At 42.9% G+C, this 15,702-nt stretch overlaps 1 protein-coding gene across 5 annotated transcripts in view; it reads left to right on the forward strand.

Moving 5' to 3' along the window:
* Nucleotides 1-40: 40 nt before the first annotated feature.
* si:ch211-266o15.1 (zinc finger MYM-type protein 4) overlaps nt 41-15,702 on the forward strand; it is a 28,594-nt gene continuing 12,932 nt past the window's right edge. Inside the window, exons 1-13 of one of the 5 annotated variants that reach the window (XM_024430343.2) lie at nt 41-64; nt 1,231-1,711; nt 1,858-1,962; nt 2,115-2,164; nt 2,275-2,439; nt 2,569-2,632; nt 10,625-10,925; nt 11,080-11,257; nt 11,403-11,615; nt 12,421-12,568; nt 13,386-13,501; nt 13,772-14,116; nt 14,368-14,518. In XM_024430343.2, the coding sequence (XP_024286111.1) occupies nt 56-64; nt 1,231-1,711; nt 1,858-1,962; nt 2,115-2,164; nt 2,275-2,439; nt 2,569-2,632; nt 10,625-10,925; nt 11,080-11,257; nt 11,403-11,615; nt 12,421-12,568; nt 13,386-13,501; nt 13,772-14,116; nt 14,368-14,518 (2,326 nt within the window). In that variant the 5' untranslated portion in view covers nt 41-55. Of the gene's footprint in view, nt 65-148; nt 687-1,230; nt 1,712-1,857; nt 1,963-2,114; nt 2,194-2,274; nt 2,440-2,568; nt 2,633-10,624; nt 10,926-11,079; nt 11,258-11,402; nt 11,616-12,420; nt 12,569-13,385; nt 13,502-13,771; nt 14,117-14,367; nt 14,519-15,702 lie in introns of those variants that run through there. The other 4 variants (XM_024430342.2, XM_024430341.2, XM_024430344.2 and 1 more) reach the window with 4 other exon arrangements.

Below are 15,702 nucleotides of genomic sequence, written 5' to 3' on the forward strand. Positions count from 1 at the left end.
CCAGCCACTTGGCTTCCCCTCTTCACCATATTTGGGGAGTGGACATTCCAACCGGATGCTTCAGGTTTGTATATCCGGTGTGAAAATCTGTCTTCTTGTTTTATCTGTAATATTACCCATCAATCTAGACTTAATTTCGACCTGCAACGTCAATGCTAAACTACCTAGTAGGGTACTGGACTAATCCAAATATGCGGGATTTTAGCTTGGAAAACGAAATAAGGTGTCCAGATTGGCTATCTAGCCATAGAATGGAGTACGAATTCAGATAATATGTACCATGTTTATCTACTGATTGGTTACATTTTAACGTATTGCGTTATTGAATCAAATTACCAGACCATAAACAGAGTATGCGCAAAGCTATGGCGCTTTACGGTACAGCCATACCAGCAGAAAGGGAGAGTTCGATGTGCATGCAACTTCCCATTGAAAAGCTAGCTAGCAGTCAATAACACATATTAGAATGCCCCCTCCATGAAAATGATTTCAGACACATCCTGCAAATAATCATCTACCTCGTGCACAGTGTGAAGTCTCTTTTGCACTGTCTCTAACAATAACATTGTGAAACAGTGCATCCTAGCTAGCTAGCGTTAGCGGCAAAGCCAAAGGAAACTCCCCCGAGAAGAACAGCGCGCAACAAAAACATGGCGGAGTCAGAGGAGGCTAAACAAAAATCTCAGGTGAAAATATGTAAACAAATAATTAAGACATTATCTTATTAACTAGTTAGCCATCTGTTTCTGTTCAGCCGTGTTACAGCCAGCATCATATATGTCCCTCTTCAACTGCATTAGTAGCTAGCTAAACGTTACAGTCGAGCTAACGTTAGCTAGCTAACTATTTAGCTAGCTAACGTAGCAGTGCTCGTAGAACAATCAACCCTCGTATCAAAGATGGGCCCACAGTTCTGTCAAAAGTACGTTATGAGATTGTATTACTGTGTAAGTGTACAACGGTCTATGTCAAGAGGTCCGAAACTTTATGACAGACAGTCCATAACCGCAGATCAGGGTCGCTGTTGCAAGCAAGGGCCACTACGGCTGTGTACCTACTACAGTAACTGTTCAGAGGTATGGTCCCTCATGGCACAGGCAGTAGTGTGCTTATGTATGCAATATGGTTTCTGGTTCAAACCCCAGTCAGAACATTCCCCCTCAATATGCTGCACTATTAATACTATAGGAACAAAGTGGTAACTTAAACTGGTTGTCTCCCTCCCCACAGCATGAACTCCGGCTGTCCAAGGCTTTTGATGAGGCGGTGAAGCTCTCAGCCCCCATGGCTGGTGAGTCCCAGAGGCAGCACACTCCCCTCTCAACCAGATCTCTCTGGAGCAGCATCACAACCGGACCAGTCTTTGATGCACCAGAACCAGTCGGACGGCCTGACATCGACCATGATTTTAGCAGTGATGATGAGGGGCATGTATTCCCTCACATCTCTCACCCTACCAGTGCCACCTTCTCCCTGGCTGGTCTGGGGGTGGTCGAGCAAGAAGACGAGCTGGATGGGGTTCCTGTGTTTGGGGTAGATGAGGAGGAGGAGGAGTGGAACATAGCCCTGCCCAAGATGGCACTGGGTGATGTGGAGTCTGACAGAGAGTCAGCCGGACGACCTGACACACAACATGTAGAGACTCAGGATGATGATCAAAATGCGACTGACAGATTCCTTGATGCAGTTTCACTTTCCAAAGTTAGAACAAGTGAGAATGAAACCATGATGTCTAACCTGAGTTGTCCTGTGATGTACCTCCTCAAGCATTTCTTACTTCTCAACATAACTTTTAAATTTCTTACTACTTAGGCCTACTTCTTGTGCAATGATTAACAACAGTCATTCTTTTGACAGCTTCTGAGGAGGCTAGTCAAACTGCTGAGTACAGACTAACCATACAAGGAGAAAGTCATCTTTCAACTAACCACTCTCTGTCCCCTTTACCAGAGAACAGCTTGGGTAAGACTGCAAGCAACCTTGTCCTGCTAGTTATAACTCATTTTAATAAAAAACATTAATTTGATAGTTTTTCCGCTTCATGCACATGCTATGCACACTATTAGAGCTGTGATGATGATTCCATTAAATTGCTTTTTCTCCATTTCTGTCAGATGAAGGAAGTCTGAATCGGTCTACGGCTGGGGGATCCAGCCGTCAAGAGGTCTGTTACTGTATGACTTAAGTATACAGGTAGTGTAAATGCTTTTATGAACATTACATTTTTTTTGTCTCCTTCATTTATCCATTTCGTCCCTTTTACCTGACCTCCAGAGGTCAGAGAATGTTTTCCAGAACCCAGCGATGGGGAACAGAGAAGACCCCCCCATCTCTCCCCTCATGAACATCAAGGATGAGCCCATAGATGAAGGATATGACTGTGCCCTTCTACCCTCAACACGGAATATCAAGGAGGAACTGGACAACACAACTCCTGAGGTCAGCCAATGCTCCCATGCCCTGTCTTCAATCAATCTTCGCCCCAGCTTTCACACACTTGATTTGATGGTTCTGTGATACTGTGTTTTTATTATTATTATACAGACTGCTCTGTGTTGTATGTTACAGGAGGAGCTGAGAATCAGTTCTGTCTTTTCTGTTGGAGGAGGAAACTCCTATGGCTCTCCCACTGGTGAGAGAATCAGCATATTACAGTGCCTTTAGAAAGTATTCATACCCCTTGACTTATTCCACATTTTGTTGATACAGCCTGAATTCAAAATTGATTAAATAGATTTTTCTCTCACTTATCTACACATAATACCCCATAATGACAAATTAAAAACTATATATTTTTGTAGAATTTTTGCTATTACTCTCTAAATTGAGCTCATGTGCATCCAATTTCCTTCGACCATCCTTGAGATGTCACTACGACTTGACGTCCACCTGTGGCCAATTCAATTGTTTGGACATGATTTAGAAAGAAACACACCTGTTCATATAAGTTGACAGTGCATGTCAGAGCAGAAACTATACCATGAAGTCCAAGGAACTGTCCGTTGATCTCAGAGAGAGAATTGTGGTGAGGTATATGTCTGGGGAAGGGTTTAAAACAATTTTGAGTGTTGAAAGTTTCCAAGTGCACAGTGGTCTCCATAATTTGGAAATTGAAATCATGTGGAACCCCCCAGACTCTGCTAAGAGCTGGCTGTCTGACCAAACTGGGCAAGAAAGACCTTGGTGAGGGAGGTGACCAATAATTGAATGAACACTCTGACAGAGCTACATAATTCCTTGGCTGACATGGGAGAACCTGCTGGGGGGTAACTGCTGGGATACCACTAACAGTAACCATAGAAGAAGTTATGACTTCCTTGAACAAGGTCTACTTGCGTTTGATTTTGTGTAATAAGACGGTACAAACAGAAGACGTTTTCTTTATTTTTGTGGTCTAGCATGACTGTGCTGTGACTGTGGTCAGCATTGCAGGTGCTTCATGTAGTTAGCAGTAGTGAAATTGATTTTGATTGTGATAATGATGGGATCAACCTTTTACAGCTGTTGTAAGTAGCAAAAGAGAAACAGAAGGGATCATGATGGAGGTCTGAATACTGCTGGGGAATTGAGTGGTGTTGAAATTAGGCTCTAGAACAGGACACTATACTGTAGAAGAGCGCTACAAAATGTTTTTTCCCTGAATCATCAAACTAAAACATTCAGAGAATGATATGGGTGTTTAAGGACACCAAAGTTTTGGTATTTGGCAAATTATTGATTTATGCAAACGGTAAAATGATACAGGAGAAAATTCTGACCCTTAACGAGGATCGGGTGAAATGCTATATCCCGGTGCTAAGGCCAAATGGGGGTAACTGCTGGGATACCACTAACAGTAACCATAGAAGAAGTTATGACTTTCTTGAAAGGTGGGAAAGTAACTGAAGCAAAAAGGATGTTGAGCAAAAAGTGGCAGTCGAGTGTATCCCACAACGGTACTGTTAAACTTTGAAGGGATATTGCCAATCGAAGTACAAATTCAATTTAAAAAATCTAATAAAATGTTATTTGTCACATGCGCCGAATACAACAGGTATAGAGACCTTACAGTGAAATGCTTACTTACAAGCCCTTAATGCAGTTTTAAGAAAAAAGTGTTAAAGTATTTACTCAAATAAACTGAAGTAAAAATAACAATTAAGTAGCGAGGCTATATACAGGGGGTACCGGTACAGCGTCAATGTGCAGTGGCACCGGTTAGTCGAGGTAATATGTACACATAGGTAGAGGTAAAGTGACTATGCATGGATAATAAACTGAGAGTAGTGTAAAAATGGGGTCTGGGTAGCCATTTGATTAGCTGTTCAGGAGTCTTATGGCTTGGGGGTAGGAGCTGCTACTGCTTGCCGTGCGGTAGCAGAGATAACAGTCTATGACAAGGATGGCTGGAGGCTTTCACAGTTTTTTGGGCCTTCCTCTGACACTGCCTGGTATAGAGGTCCTGGAGGGCAGGAAGCTTGGCCCAAGTGATGTACTGAGCCCTTTCTGGTTAAATAAAGGTTAAATATATATATTTTTAATTAAATCCATCTGGCCCTGCGGCCTTGTGAATGTTGACCTGTTTAAAGGTCTTAATAACATCGGCTACAGAGAGCGTGATCACACAGTCGTCCGGAACAGCTGATGCTCTCATGCATGCTTCAGTTTTGCTTCCCTCGATGCAAGCATAGAAGTTATTTATGTCTGGTAGGTTCGTGTCACTGGGCTGCTCGTGGCTGTGCTTCCCTTTGTAGTCCGTAATAGTTTGCAAGCCTTGCCACGACGAGCGTCGGAGCCGGTGCTAGGAATGCTAAGTTACCGTGTCAGAGAATATGTGCCAGCTCCACTTCAGTGCTTTTATGCCAAAGGACAGAGCATATTGCTAATGTGTACAAAGGTTATATTAGATGTGCAATGTGTGGTGGGGATGAAGTGTACGGAAATTTAGATCTGATACTAAATTAAATGATGCAACTGTGAGCGCGTAGTGCAGCATACTGGTGATGTGAAGTACAATACAAGCCATGGAAGCGCAGAGGTAACGAATAATGTATCCCTTGTGGAGGCTGTTTGGAAAATGAACAAGCCTTTTGATCTAAAAGCTCTGCTTCCAGTACATTAGCAGTCAGTGGTGGCTGCTTCTAGGATGCCTATAGCACCGAAGGGGTCCATGGCACCTCGGACTAGTGTCAATGTGACACGCGAGCATAAATACATGGTAACAGAGAAATCCATGGTTGTAAATCGTATAGACTTCATAGCTTACTTGTGTAGAGCAATCAACATCGGCCATATGAAAAAGAGCAGGACTGCATAAATAATGAAAGTAGTGAAGGCATTCCAAGAAATACTGAACATTACTGAAGTTTCAGTACCCTTGATACATCAGATGATCAGGAACAGAATAAATTGTTGTATTATGTGTTTTATCATCTTCCTTCAATGGAATGCTAGAAGCTTTATTGCTAATTGATTTAGAGATTAAACCTGATGTGATATGTCTTCAAGAGACGTGGCTTAGACCACATCTTTATTTTATTATTCCTGGTTATTGTTCAATCAGATCTTGATAGAACAACTAGTCTTGCGTATTGTAATATACAGTATCTGTTCCACCTGAATATGAATGCGTGATGGTGGAAGTCTACAGTACAGGTAGTCATATTAAGCTTTTCAATTTCTACAGTCCTTGTTGACAACTATCAGTAGCGATGCTTGATGAATTATCAGGATGCTTGGGTTCTAGAGAGATATGATGTGGTGACTTTAATACACATTAATTTGTGGAAGCACACATACAGATGTTAATTGTGTGATTGTCGAAGATATGAGGATAGTAAGAGCATTAGTATGTCTTATCGATGGATGTGGTACAAGAATAGATGTTGTCAGAGGGGTTACATCCTGCCTGGACCTCACACTGGATTCTAACTCTATTGCAGCAATGTGTGAGTGTAATGGATGATTCTACTGTTGGGAGTGGCCATTTCCCAGTTTGATGTACCATGAATTGTGATGTCACTATTCCAGATAAGGCACCATTCAGAATATGGGGCTTTCCTAAAGCGGACTGGGAAACGTTTGGAGAACATTGTTTAAACTCTGTTGCAGAGTTGTCTCTAGAGAGACCTGTTGATGCTGCCTAGAGGCAATCTCTTATTTTGAATGCAGCGAACTTACAGTGCCTTGCGAAAGTATTCGGCCCCCTTGAACTTTGCGACCTATTGCCACATTTCAGGCTTCAAACATAAAGATATAAAACTGTATTTTTTTGTGAAGAATCAACAACAAGTGGGGCACAATCATGAAGTGGAACGACATTTATTGGATATTTCAAACTTTTTTAACAAATCAAAAACTGAAAAATTGGGCGTGCAAAATTATTCAGCCCCTTTCAGTGCAGCAAACTCTCTCCAGAAGTTCAGTGAGGATCTCTGAATGATCCAATGTTGACCTAAATGACTAATTATGATAAATACAATCCACCTGTGTGTAATCAAGTCTCCGTATAAATGCACCTGCACTGTGATAGTCTCAGAGGTCCGTTAAAAGCGCAGAGAGCATCATGAAGAACAAAGAACACACCAGGCAGGTCCGAGATACTGTTGTGAAGAAGTTTAAAGCCGGATTTGGATACAAAAAGATTTCCCAAGCTTTAAACATCCCAAGGAGCACTGTGCAAGCGATAATATTGAAATGGAAGGAGTATCAGACCACTGCAAATATACCAAGACCTGGCCTTCCCTCTAAACTTTCAGCTCATACAAGGAGAAGACTGATCAGAGATGCAGCCAAGAGGCCCATGATCACTCTGGATGAACTGCAGAGATCTACAGCTGAGGTGGGAGACTCTGTCCATAGGACAACAATCAGTCATATATTGCACAAATCTGGCCTTTATGGAAGAGTGGCAAGAAGAAAGCCATTTCTTAAAGATATCCATAAAAAGTGTCGTTGAAAGTTTGCCACAAGCCACCTGGGAGACACACCAAACATGTGGAAGAAGGTGCTCTGGTCAGATGAAACCAAAATTGAACTTTTTGGCAACAATGCAAAACGTTATGTTTGGCGTAAAAGCAACACAGCTCATCACCCTGAACACACCATCCCCACTGTCAAACATGGTGGTGGCAGCATCATGGTTTGGGCCTGCTTTTCTTCAGCAGGGACAGGGAAGATGGTTAAAATTGATGGGAAGATGGATGGAGCCAAATACAGGACCATTCTGGAAGAAAACCTGATGGAGTCTGCAAAAGACCTGAGACTGGGACGGAGATTTGTCTTCCAACAAGACAATGATCCAAAACATAAAGCAAAATCTACAATGGAATGGTTCAAAAATAAACATATCCAGGTGTTAGAATGGCCAAGTCAAAGTCCAGACCTGAATCCAATCGAGAATCTGTGGAAAGAACTGAAAACTGCTGTTCACAAATGCTCTCCATCCAACCTCACTGAGCACGAGCTGTTTTGCAAGGAGGAATGGGAAAAATTTCAGTCTCTCGATGTGCAAAACTGATAGAGACATACCCCAAGCGACTTACAGCTGTAATCGCAGCAAAAGGTGGCACCACAAAGTATTAACTTAAGGGGGCTGAATAATTTTGCACGCCCAATTTTTCAGTTTTTGATTTGTTAAAAAAGTTTGAAATATCCAATAAATGTCGTTCCACTTCATGATTGTGTCCCACTTGTTGTTGATTCTTCACAAAAAAATACAGTTTTATATCTTTATGTTTGAAGCCTGAAATGTGGCAAAAGGTCGCAAAGTTCAAGGGGGCCGAATACTTTCGCAAGGCACTGTATATATACCAGTGAGTGAAGTGGGTAAGGAAAGAAGGGTGGTTCCTTTGTGGACTGAAGAGTGCTCTGTGGCTATTTGAGGAACGAAATAGGGCCTACAGAGTATTACGTAAGATTTTGACTCCTGAAAATCTGGTTAATTTCCAAAGAAGAGAGCTTTGGTGTATAGGGTCGTTAAGTCTTCCAAGAGAAATGCATGGAGACGGGTAAGTTCTACAATAGGCAGGGGTACGGAGCTGGAAGATGTTTGGTCCATGTTGAAGAAGATGACTGGAAGAAGCAAAAGTACTCGAATTCCAGTATTGGTTGATGGTGATAATCTCTGTATCAGATTAAGAAAAGGCTAACCTGTTGGGGAAGACATTTGCTAATGTACAGTTGTGGCCAAAAGTTTTGAGAATGACACAAATATTAATTTTCACAAGGTCTGCTGCCTCAGGTTGTATGATGGCAATTTACATATACTCCAGAATGTTATGAAGAGTGATCAGATGAATTGCAATTAATTGCAAAGTCCATCTTTGCCATGCAAATGAAATGAATCCCCCCCAAAATATTTCCACTGCATTTCAGCCCTGCCACAAAAGGACCAGCTGACATCATGTCAGTGATTCTCTCGTTGACACGGATGAGAGTGTTGACGAGGACAAGGCTGGAGATCACTCTGTCATGCTGATTGAATAACAGACTGAAAGCTTCAAAGGGAGGGTGGTGCTTGGAATCATTGTTCTTCCTCTGTCAACCATGGTTACCTGCAAGGAAACACGTGCCATCATCATTGCTTTGCATAAAAAGGGCTTCACAGGCAAGGATATTGCTGCCAGTAAGATTGCACCTAAATCGACCATTTATCGGATCATCAAGAACTTCAAGGAGAGCGGTTCAATTGTTGTGAAGAAGGCTTCAGGGCACCCAAGAAAGTCCAGCAAGCACCAGGACCGTCTCCTAAAGTTGATTCAGCTGCGGGATCAGGGCACCACCAGTACAGAGCTTGCTCAGGAATGGCAGCAGGCAGGTGTGATTGCATCTGCACGCACAGTGAGGCAAAGACTTGGAGGATGGCCTGGTGTCAAGACAAGGTGAGCGCTACCATCAGTCCTGTGTCATGCCAACAGTAAAGTATCCTGAGACCATTCATGTGTGGGGTTGCTTCTCAGCCAAGGGACTGGGCTCACTTACAGTTTTGCCTAAGAACACAGCCATGAATAAAGAATGGTACCAACACATCCTCCCGGAGCAACTTCTCCCAACCATCCAGGAACATTTTGGTGACGAACAATGCCTGTTCCAGCATGATGGAGCACCTAACTAAGTGGCTCGGGGAACAAAACGTTGATATTTTGGGTCCATGGCCAGGAAACTCCCCAGACCTTAATCCCATTGAGAACTTGTGGTCAATCCTCAAGATGCGGGTGGGACAAACAAAAACCCACAAATGCTGACAAACTCAAAGCATTGATGATGCAAGAATGGGCTGCATTCTTCAGTCAGGATGTGGCCCAGAAGTTAATTGATAGCATGCCAGGGCGGATTGCAGAGGTCTTGAAAAAGGAGGGTCAACACTGCAAATATTGACTCTTTGCATCAACTTCATGTAATTGTCAATAAAAGCCTTTGATGCTTATGAAATGCTTGTAATTATACTTCAGTATTCCATAGTAACATCTGTCAAAAATATCTAAACACACTGAAGCAGCACACTTTGTGGAAATTCATATTTGTTTCATTCTCAAAATTTTTGCCCACGACTACATAGTGGAGTTACTTTGAACACAGTCGTGAGATTATGACGCTCATATTAATGTCTATAAGAAGAGGGATGTTGTTGACTCTTTGATTGCTGATTACATTGCATGGGATGCGATTAGCCCTAATAGCCTGTGGATGGACCGCCCCGGTCATAATAAATTGTGTTATGCAGTGTTTAAGCATCTTCCTGATGGGGTCATAAAGATTCTCCTGGGATTATTTAATAAGATCTGGAGTGAAGGGGTTATACCTCCTGGATGGAAACGCGCCGTTTACCTTATTAGAGACCAATAGCACTGACCTTTAACCTATGTAAACTGATGAAAAAGATTTTCAACTGACTGTCTTATTTCTTTGAACACAAATGTCAAAGTGGATTTCATAAAGGTAGATCTACCTTGGAGGCATTAATAAAGGTGATCAATGAAGTGGGAACAAACTCTGGTCATCAAAGAAGTAATGGCTACTGTCTTTTTGACATTGAAAAGGCATACAACACTATGTGGAGAAAAGGCCTACTGATTAACATGGAAAGACAGGGTATTGGTGGGGGGGGGGTTATATGAATGGGTTCTGGTCTTCTTATTTATCCGTTCTTTTCAAGTTAAAATAGGATCCAATTTATCTGATTATGGAGTTGATAATTGTATTCCTCAAGGCATTTCTGTCAGTCCTATTCTGTTCAACATTATGATTAACAATGTGTTTACGAATGTGGTTGGAGCATCGGGGCTTCCCTATATGCTGACAATGGAGCTATGTCGAAGAGGGGAAGGTATGTCTCGTGATCAAATTGATTCAACAAGCTATACTAAACAAAAATATAAACGTAACATGTTGGTCCCATGTTTCATGAGCTAAAATAAAAGATCCCCGTAATTTTCCATTAGCAGTGTGGCTACTTTGAAGAATCTGAAATATAAAATACATTTTGATTTGTTTAACACTTACACTTTTAATGTAGAAAATAGTAAAATAAAGAAAAACCCTGGAATGAGTAGGTGTGTCCAAACATTTGACTGGTACTGTATATATTCACAATAAAATAAATAGGTGCTTGATTCTGCCCTGTCTCCTTCATGCTCTATGGCAGCCTCCCAGAACACCACCTCCATATTTGGACCAGGAAGAAGTGTAGTTCCACAGGGGCCAACAATGACCCTCAGGAGCCTGGCTCCAGTGCCCCAGCCACCCCAGCCCCAACCCCAGGCCCCCAGCAGCTCCAACCCAGCCAACGCAGTGCGTGTGTCCTGCTCAGGCTGCTCTAAGATCCTGCTGCGCGGTCAGACTGCCTTCCAACGGAAAGGATCCACCCAGCTCTTCTGCTCCACCGTCTGCCTCACTGGGTTCACCCTGCCTGCCATCAAACTGAGAACCTGTTACCAGTGCCTCAAGTGAGTCACTCAGCCACTGTCATCCAAGTCCCAGCTGAACTGTGGTGGTGCTCCAAATAACATTTTATTTTTTTGTCTTCCCCATTACTGTAAAATTCTCTTAACTTTATTGCTGTTTCTAACTATTTATTTCTTCTGTATAACTCATCTTCAGGGAGATCGAGGACCCCAAAGATGTGATCAGTGTCATTACAGACAATAACCTGAAGGATTTCTGTAGCCAGTTCTGCCTCTCCGTGTTCAACCGCAGGAGGAAACCAGGGCCTCTCTCCAAGCCTTCTGTCCAAGAGCCTGCCACCCTGAGGTGCAGTATGTGCAAGAAAAGCGACACGGTAAGGGACATGACAGACAACCACTGGTTGACTAGTTCACTTCTAGTTCTAACTCAATCGCAGGTGAGGTTACATGAGGAAATGTTTTATTTGATTTGATAATTTTGCCTGATTTGATCATTCTCCATCCACCTCTCTTTCTCAGATTCAGCACGAGGTGACTCACCAGGGCTCCTTGCACAAACTGTGCAGTGATGAGTGCTTCATGCGCTTCCGCTCCTCCCACAACCTGGTCATAAACGTCTGTGAGAGCTGTGGCGAGTACTGCGCCAGTGCTGACAGGAACTGCCGGAGACTTCGAGTAGAGGGCGTCACCATAAAGTTCTGTAGTCCTACCTGCATTAGCACTTATAAGCAGGTAAGCACGTACAGTCAAGTAGTACACACAGACGGTCCTCCATAGAAACCGTACTCCACTTTGGAAACTGTCTAGCCTTGGTCATATGGTCTATCACAGTGGTTCCTAAACTGTGGAGCACCGGGGTCGGCTGAGTTCCCAAAAAAAGGAACTCAGTTCGGCTTTAAACTTACTGTTGAAAGTTGTAATAGTGGAACACACATTAGGTACTGCATTATCAGTTCCTCTTGTCATGTTAGTTATTGAATACCTTAGAGTGCTGTTTACAACTAGCCCATGTCAGCTAATGTTTTTTTATTTAGTATTTTTTTAGCCCATATATATTATTGTAACTTTTTTTGTCACTCAAATAGCACATGAATACACATTAGACGTGGCAAAATGTTTACAATTGCAAGAAATGATTTAAAACTGCTAAATTTGCTTTGCAACCCATGACAAAATGTGTAGAATTGCAGGAAATAAGCTTTAACCCCAAATTCTCTCCACCAACAAGAGGGGTTGAACAGTTTGTCATGAACAGTGCTTGTGCCCATAGAAATAGACATGGCATGGGTGCGCTCGGGGGGAGGGGGTGTTCCCTAATGTTGGAAGGGGGGCCCAGAGTGAAAAAGTTTGGGAACCGCTGTTCTATCAGGTAGTCGGAGGATGGGCCTCCCCTCTGAGGCTCGTTCCTCTCAATGTTTCTCTGTGAATAAATGATTGCTATTATGCGCATTTATCTCACTGAGTCCCTGTCTCATCTTGGCCATCATCAAATCTCTCCTAGTTTTATCCACTCTTTCCAATTGTTTCTGTATGACAGACAACCACCAAGGTGATGCCGTGTGGACGCTGCCGTGACCTGAGGCTCATGTCTGACATGTTGGAGAGCACCGACTCGGAGGGCAAGGTGGAACTCTTCTGCAACTCCATCTGTGTCAATAAAAGCTGGCCTCAGAACGAACTGTCAGGTAGCATTGACTTTACCATGGTATAAGCGGAAGTCTACAAATGTATTTTATTTATTGATATTTTAGGCCTTATGTTGTCTGAAAGGTCTGAAATCTGTTTCTGACTGCTAGAATTTTTTCTGGGATGAGTCGGCATTTCCATTTAGTCCAATAATTATTAGTCAGAGAGTGGAAAAACCCTGCAATGGCTTCTGGACTAGGCTCGGTCAGCAGATTTCCCCGCAAGCCAGGAAACAATTTAGCTTTTCAACCAATATTTCACCATGAAATTGGTATTGAAATGTATTTGCAGTGGTATTAACAAGTAATTTCTCTACCATAAGCCGCCTCAACCTTGTTTTAGAGAATTAGGCAATACGTGCAACCTGCCTCACAAGCGCAGACCACGTGTAACCACTCCAGCCCAGGACCTTCTTCACCTGTGGGATCTGGTGCGGAGGAGTATTTCTGTTTGTAATAAAGCCCTTTTGTGGGGAAAAACTCATTCTGATTGGCTGTGCCTGCGCCCCTGCCCAGTCATGTGAAATTCATAGATTAGGGCCGAATGAATTTATTTCAATTGACTGATTTCCTTATATAAACTGTAACTCCGCAAAATCATTTAAATTGTTGCATGTTGCTTTAGATTTTTGTTCAGTATACATGATTGTACTGAGAATTTTATTATTATGGAGTCTGATTATTTAAAGATATCTACAGTTTATTACTGGACTGTTTTAAAGATGGCTTACGGTAGGCTTGATCATCTGTGACCTTGCTGACTAGTATGTAAAAAGTTTCCATTCTATAATAACCGTCCCCCTGTTGTCACACACAGGAACGGCATTCCCATGTACCTACTGCAAAGTGAAGGCTGTCTCTCAGTACCACCTGGCCATGGTGGACGGCACCATCCGCAACTTCTGCTCCTACACCTGTGTCAAGACCTACCGGGTGCTGCTCATTGATTTATTGGTTAAATGGATTGATACATATGATCTGTGCTTTCTGTGTGTGTATATTAAAGACTGTTCGGTCTCTGTTAGGTAGAATTTAGAGGGATTTAATGTATTTTCTAGCATTCATTTAGGTATATTTTACATAAATATACATTATGCAGAACCATACATAAAAATAAGATGCCAATCAGCCTTTAGAATACGGATTTTACAGAATACATAATATGGCTCTTTTAATGTGCTCTCCTACGATGTAATCTGATAGGAGGCCGAAGGCAGCCAGCCTCCCCCCCAGCAGGGCCAGATGAACGGCTCCTCGTCCACTGGTCCTCCCCCTCCAGCACCACCCCAGGGCTACTTCCGTCCTTATCCCCCGTCCTGGGTCCCCACTACTGGCCACCCATACGCTCCAGCCCAGACCTCTGCTCCACCTCTACCCTATGGAGCCGCCCCAGACATGGCTAGGGCCTATGGAGCAGGGCAGCATCAACCAGGGCTGCCCATGCCCCCCCCCTCCTCCTCTACCTCCACCCCCAAGGGGCATGTGAAACTCTCCTGCCATCAGTGCCCTCAGCAGTTCCGCTGGAAACCTGAGCTCTACGAGTACAATGTAGGTACCCCCCTCTCGTTCCTGAACCTCGTTGTTCATTTCGATGTGTCATGGCGATTGTCAAATTTGTGGGGTTTTTTTATACATTTTTAGTTTAACCTTAATTTAACTTTAGTTTTGTGATGGGGATTTTTTTTTAATGCCCTTGTGATGGGGGTTGTAGTTTTGTCTAATGCTCTTGTGATGGTGGTTGTAGTTGTATCTGTCTAATGCTCTGTGTCCTCCTGGGCTCTTGTGTTGTGTTCCTTCAGGGTCGCACCATGCAGTTCTGTTCCAAACCTTGCTGTGTTGAGTTTAAGAAACAGCGTAATGTCATAGTGAGGTGTGAATACTGCAAACTGGAGAAGTTGGTCAAAGAAGTCATAAAATATGACTTCATCGATCGGCCCTTCTGCAGCGAGAGTGAGTACCGAATCCCCTTTCTCTCCCTCGCTTTCACCTTGTCCTTTCCCTCGTTCAGCTAGTCCTTTCCCTCGTTCAGCTAGTCCTTTCCCTCGTTCAGCTAGTCCTTTCCCTCGTTCAGCTAGTCCTTTCCCTCGTTCAGCTAGTCCTTTCCCTCGTTCAGCTAGTCCTTTCCCTCATTCAGCTAGTCCTTTTTCAGCCTTTCCCGTTCAGCTAGTCCTTTCCCTCATTCACCCTGTCCTTTCCCTCGTTCAGCTAGTCCTTTCCCCGTTAAGCTAGTCCTTTCCCTCGTTAAGCTAGTCAGCTAGTCCTTTTTCAGCTAGTCCTTTCTTTCACCCTGTCCTTTCCCTCGTTCACCCTGTCCTTTCCCTCGTTCAGCTAGTCCTTTCCCTCGTTCAGCCAGTCCTTTCCCTCTTTCACCCTGTCCTTTCCCTCGTTCACCCTGTCCTTTCCCTCTTTCACCCTGTCCTTTCCCTCGTTCACCCTGTCCTTTCCCTCGTTCACCCTGTCCTTTCCCTCGTTCACCCTGTCCTTTCCCTCGTTCACCCTGTCCTTTCCCTCGTTCACCCTGTCCTTTTCTCTCTTCAGGGTTTAAAGTTCTCCATCTCTGTGACAGATTTCCATCATATTGATTCTGGAGCAGATGTTGCTTTTTTTTAATTGGGGGGGGGTTTGGACATGACATAGCCAGGCAATAATACAGATGATAAATGTATTCTCAAAATATACATACATACATACATACATACATACATACATACACACACACACACACACACACACACACACACACACACACACACACACATACATACATACATACATACATACATACATACATACATACATACATACGGTGCATTTGGAAAGTATTCAGACCCCTTGACTTTTTCCACATTTTATCACATTACGGTCTTATTCTAAAATGTATTTATTTTTAATGCATTTGCAAAAATGTCTAAAAACTAGTTTTTTCTTTGTCATTATGGGGTATTTTGTGTAGAATGATATTAGAATTAAATATTTTTTCAAATTTAGAATAAGGCTGTAACGTAACAAACTGGAAAAAGTCAAGGGGTCTGAATACTTTCCGAATGCATTGTATATTAAGCTGTGTGCACTGAACTGACATGCATGATTGTTGCTAACACTCCGATGTTCAGATGACGGGAATGAAATCATCT

The sequence above is a fragment of the Oncorhynchus tshawytscha genome, linkage group LG08 (genome assembly GCF_018296145.1).
Source record: "Oncorhynchus tshawytscha isolate Ot180627B linkage group LG08, Otsh_v2.0, whole genome shotgun sequence".
Classification (NCBI taxonomy): domain Eukaryota; kingdom Metazoa; phylum Chordata; class Actinopteri; order Salmoniformes; family Salmonidae; genus Oncorhynchus; species Oncorhynchus tshawytscha.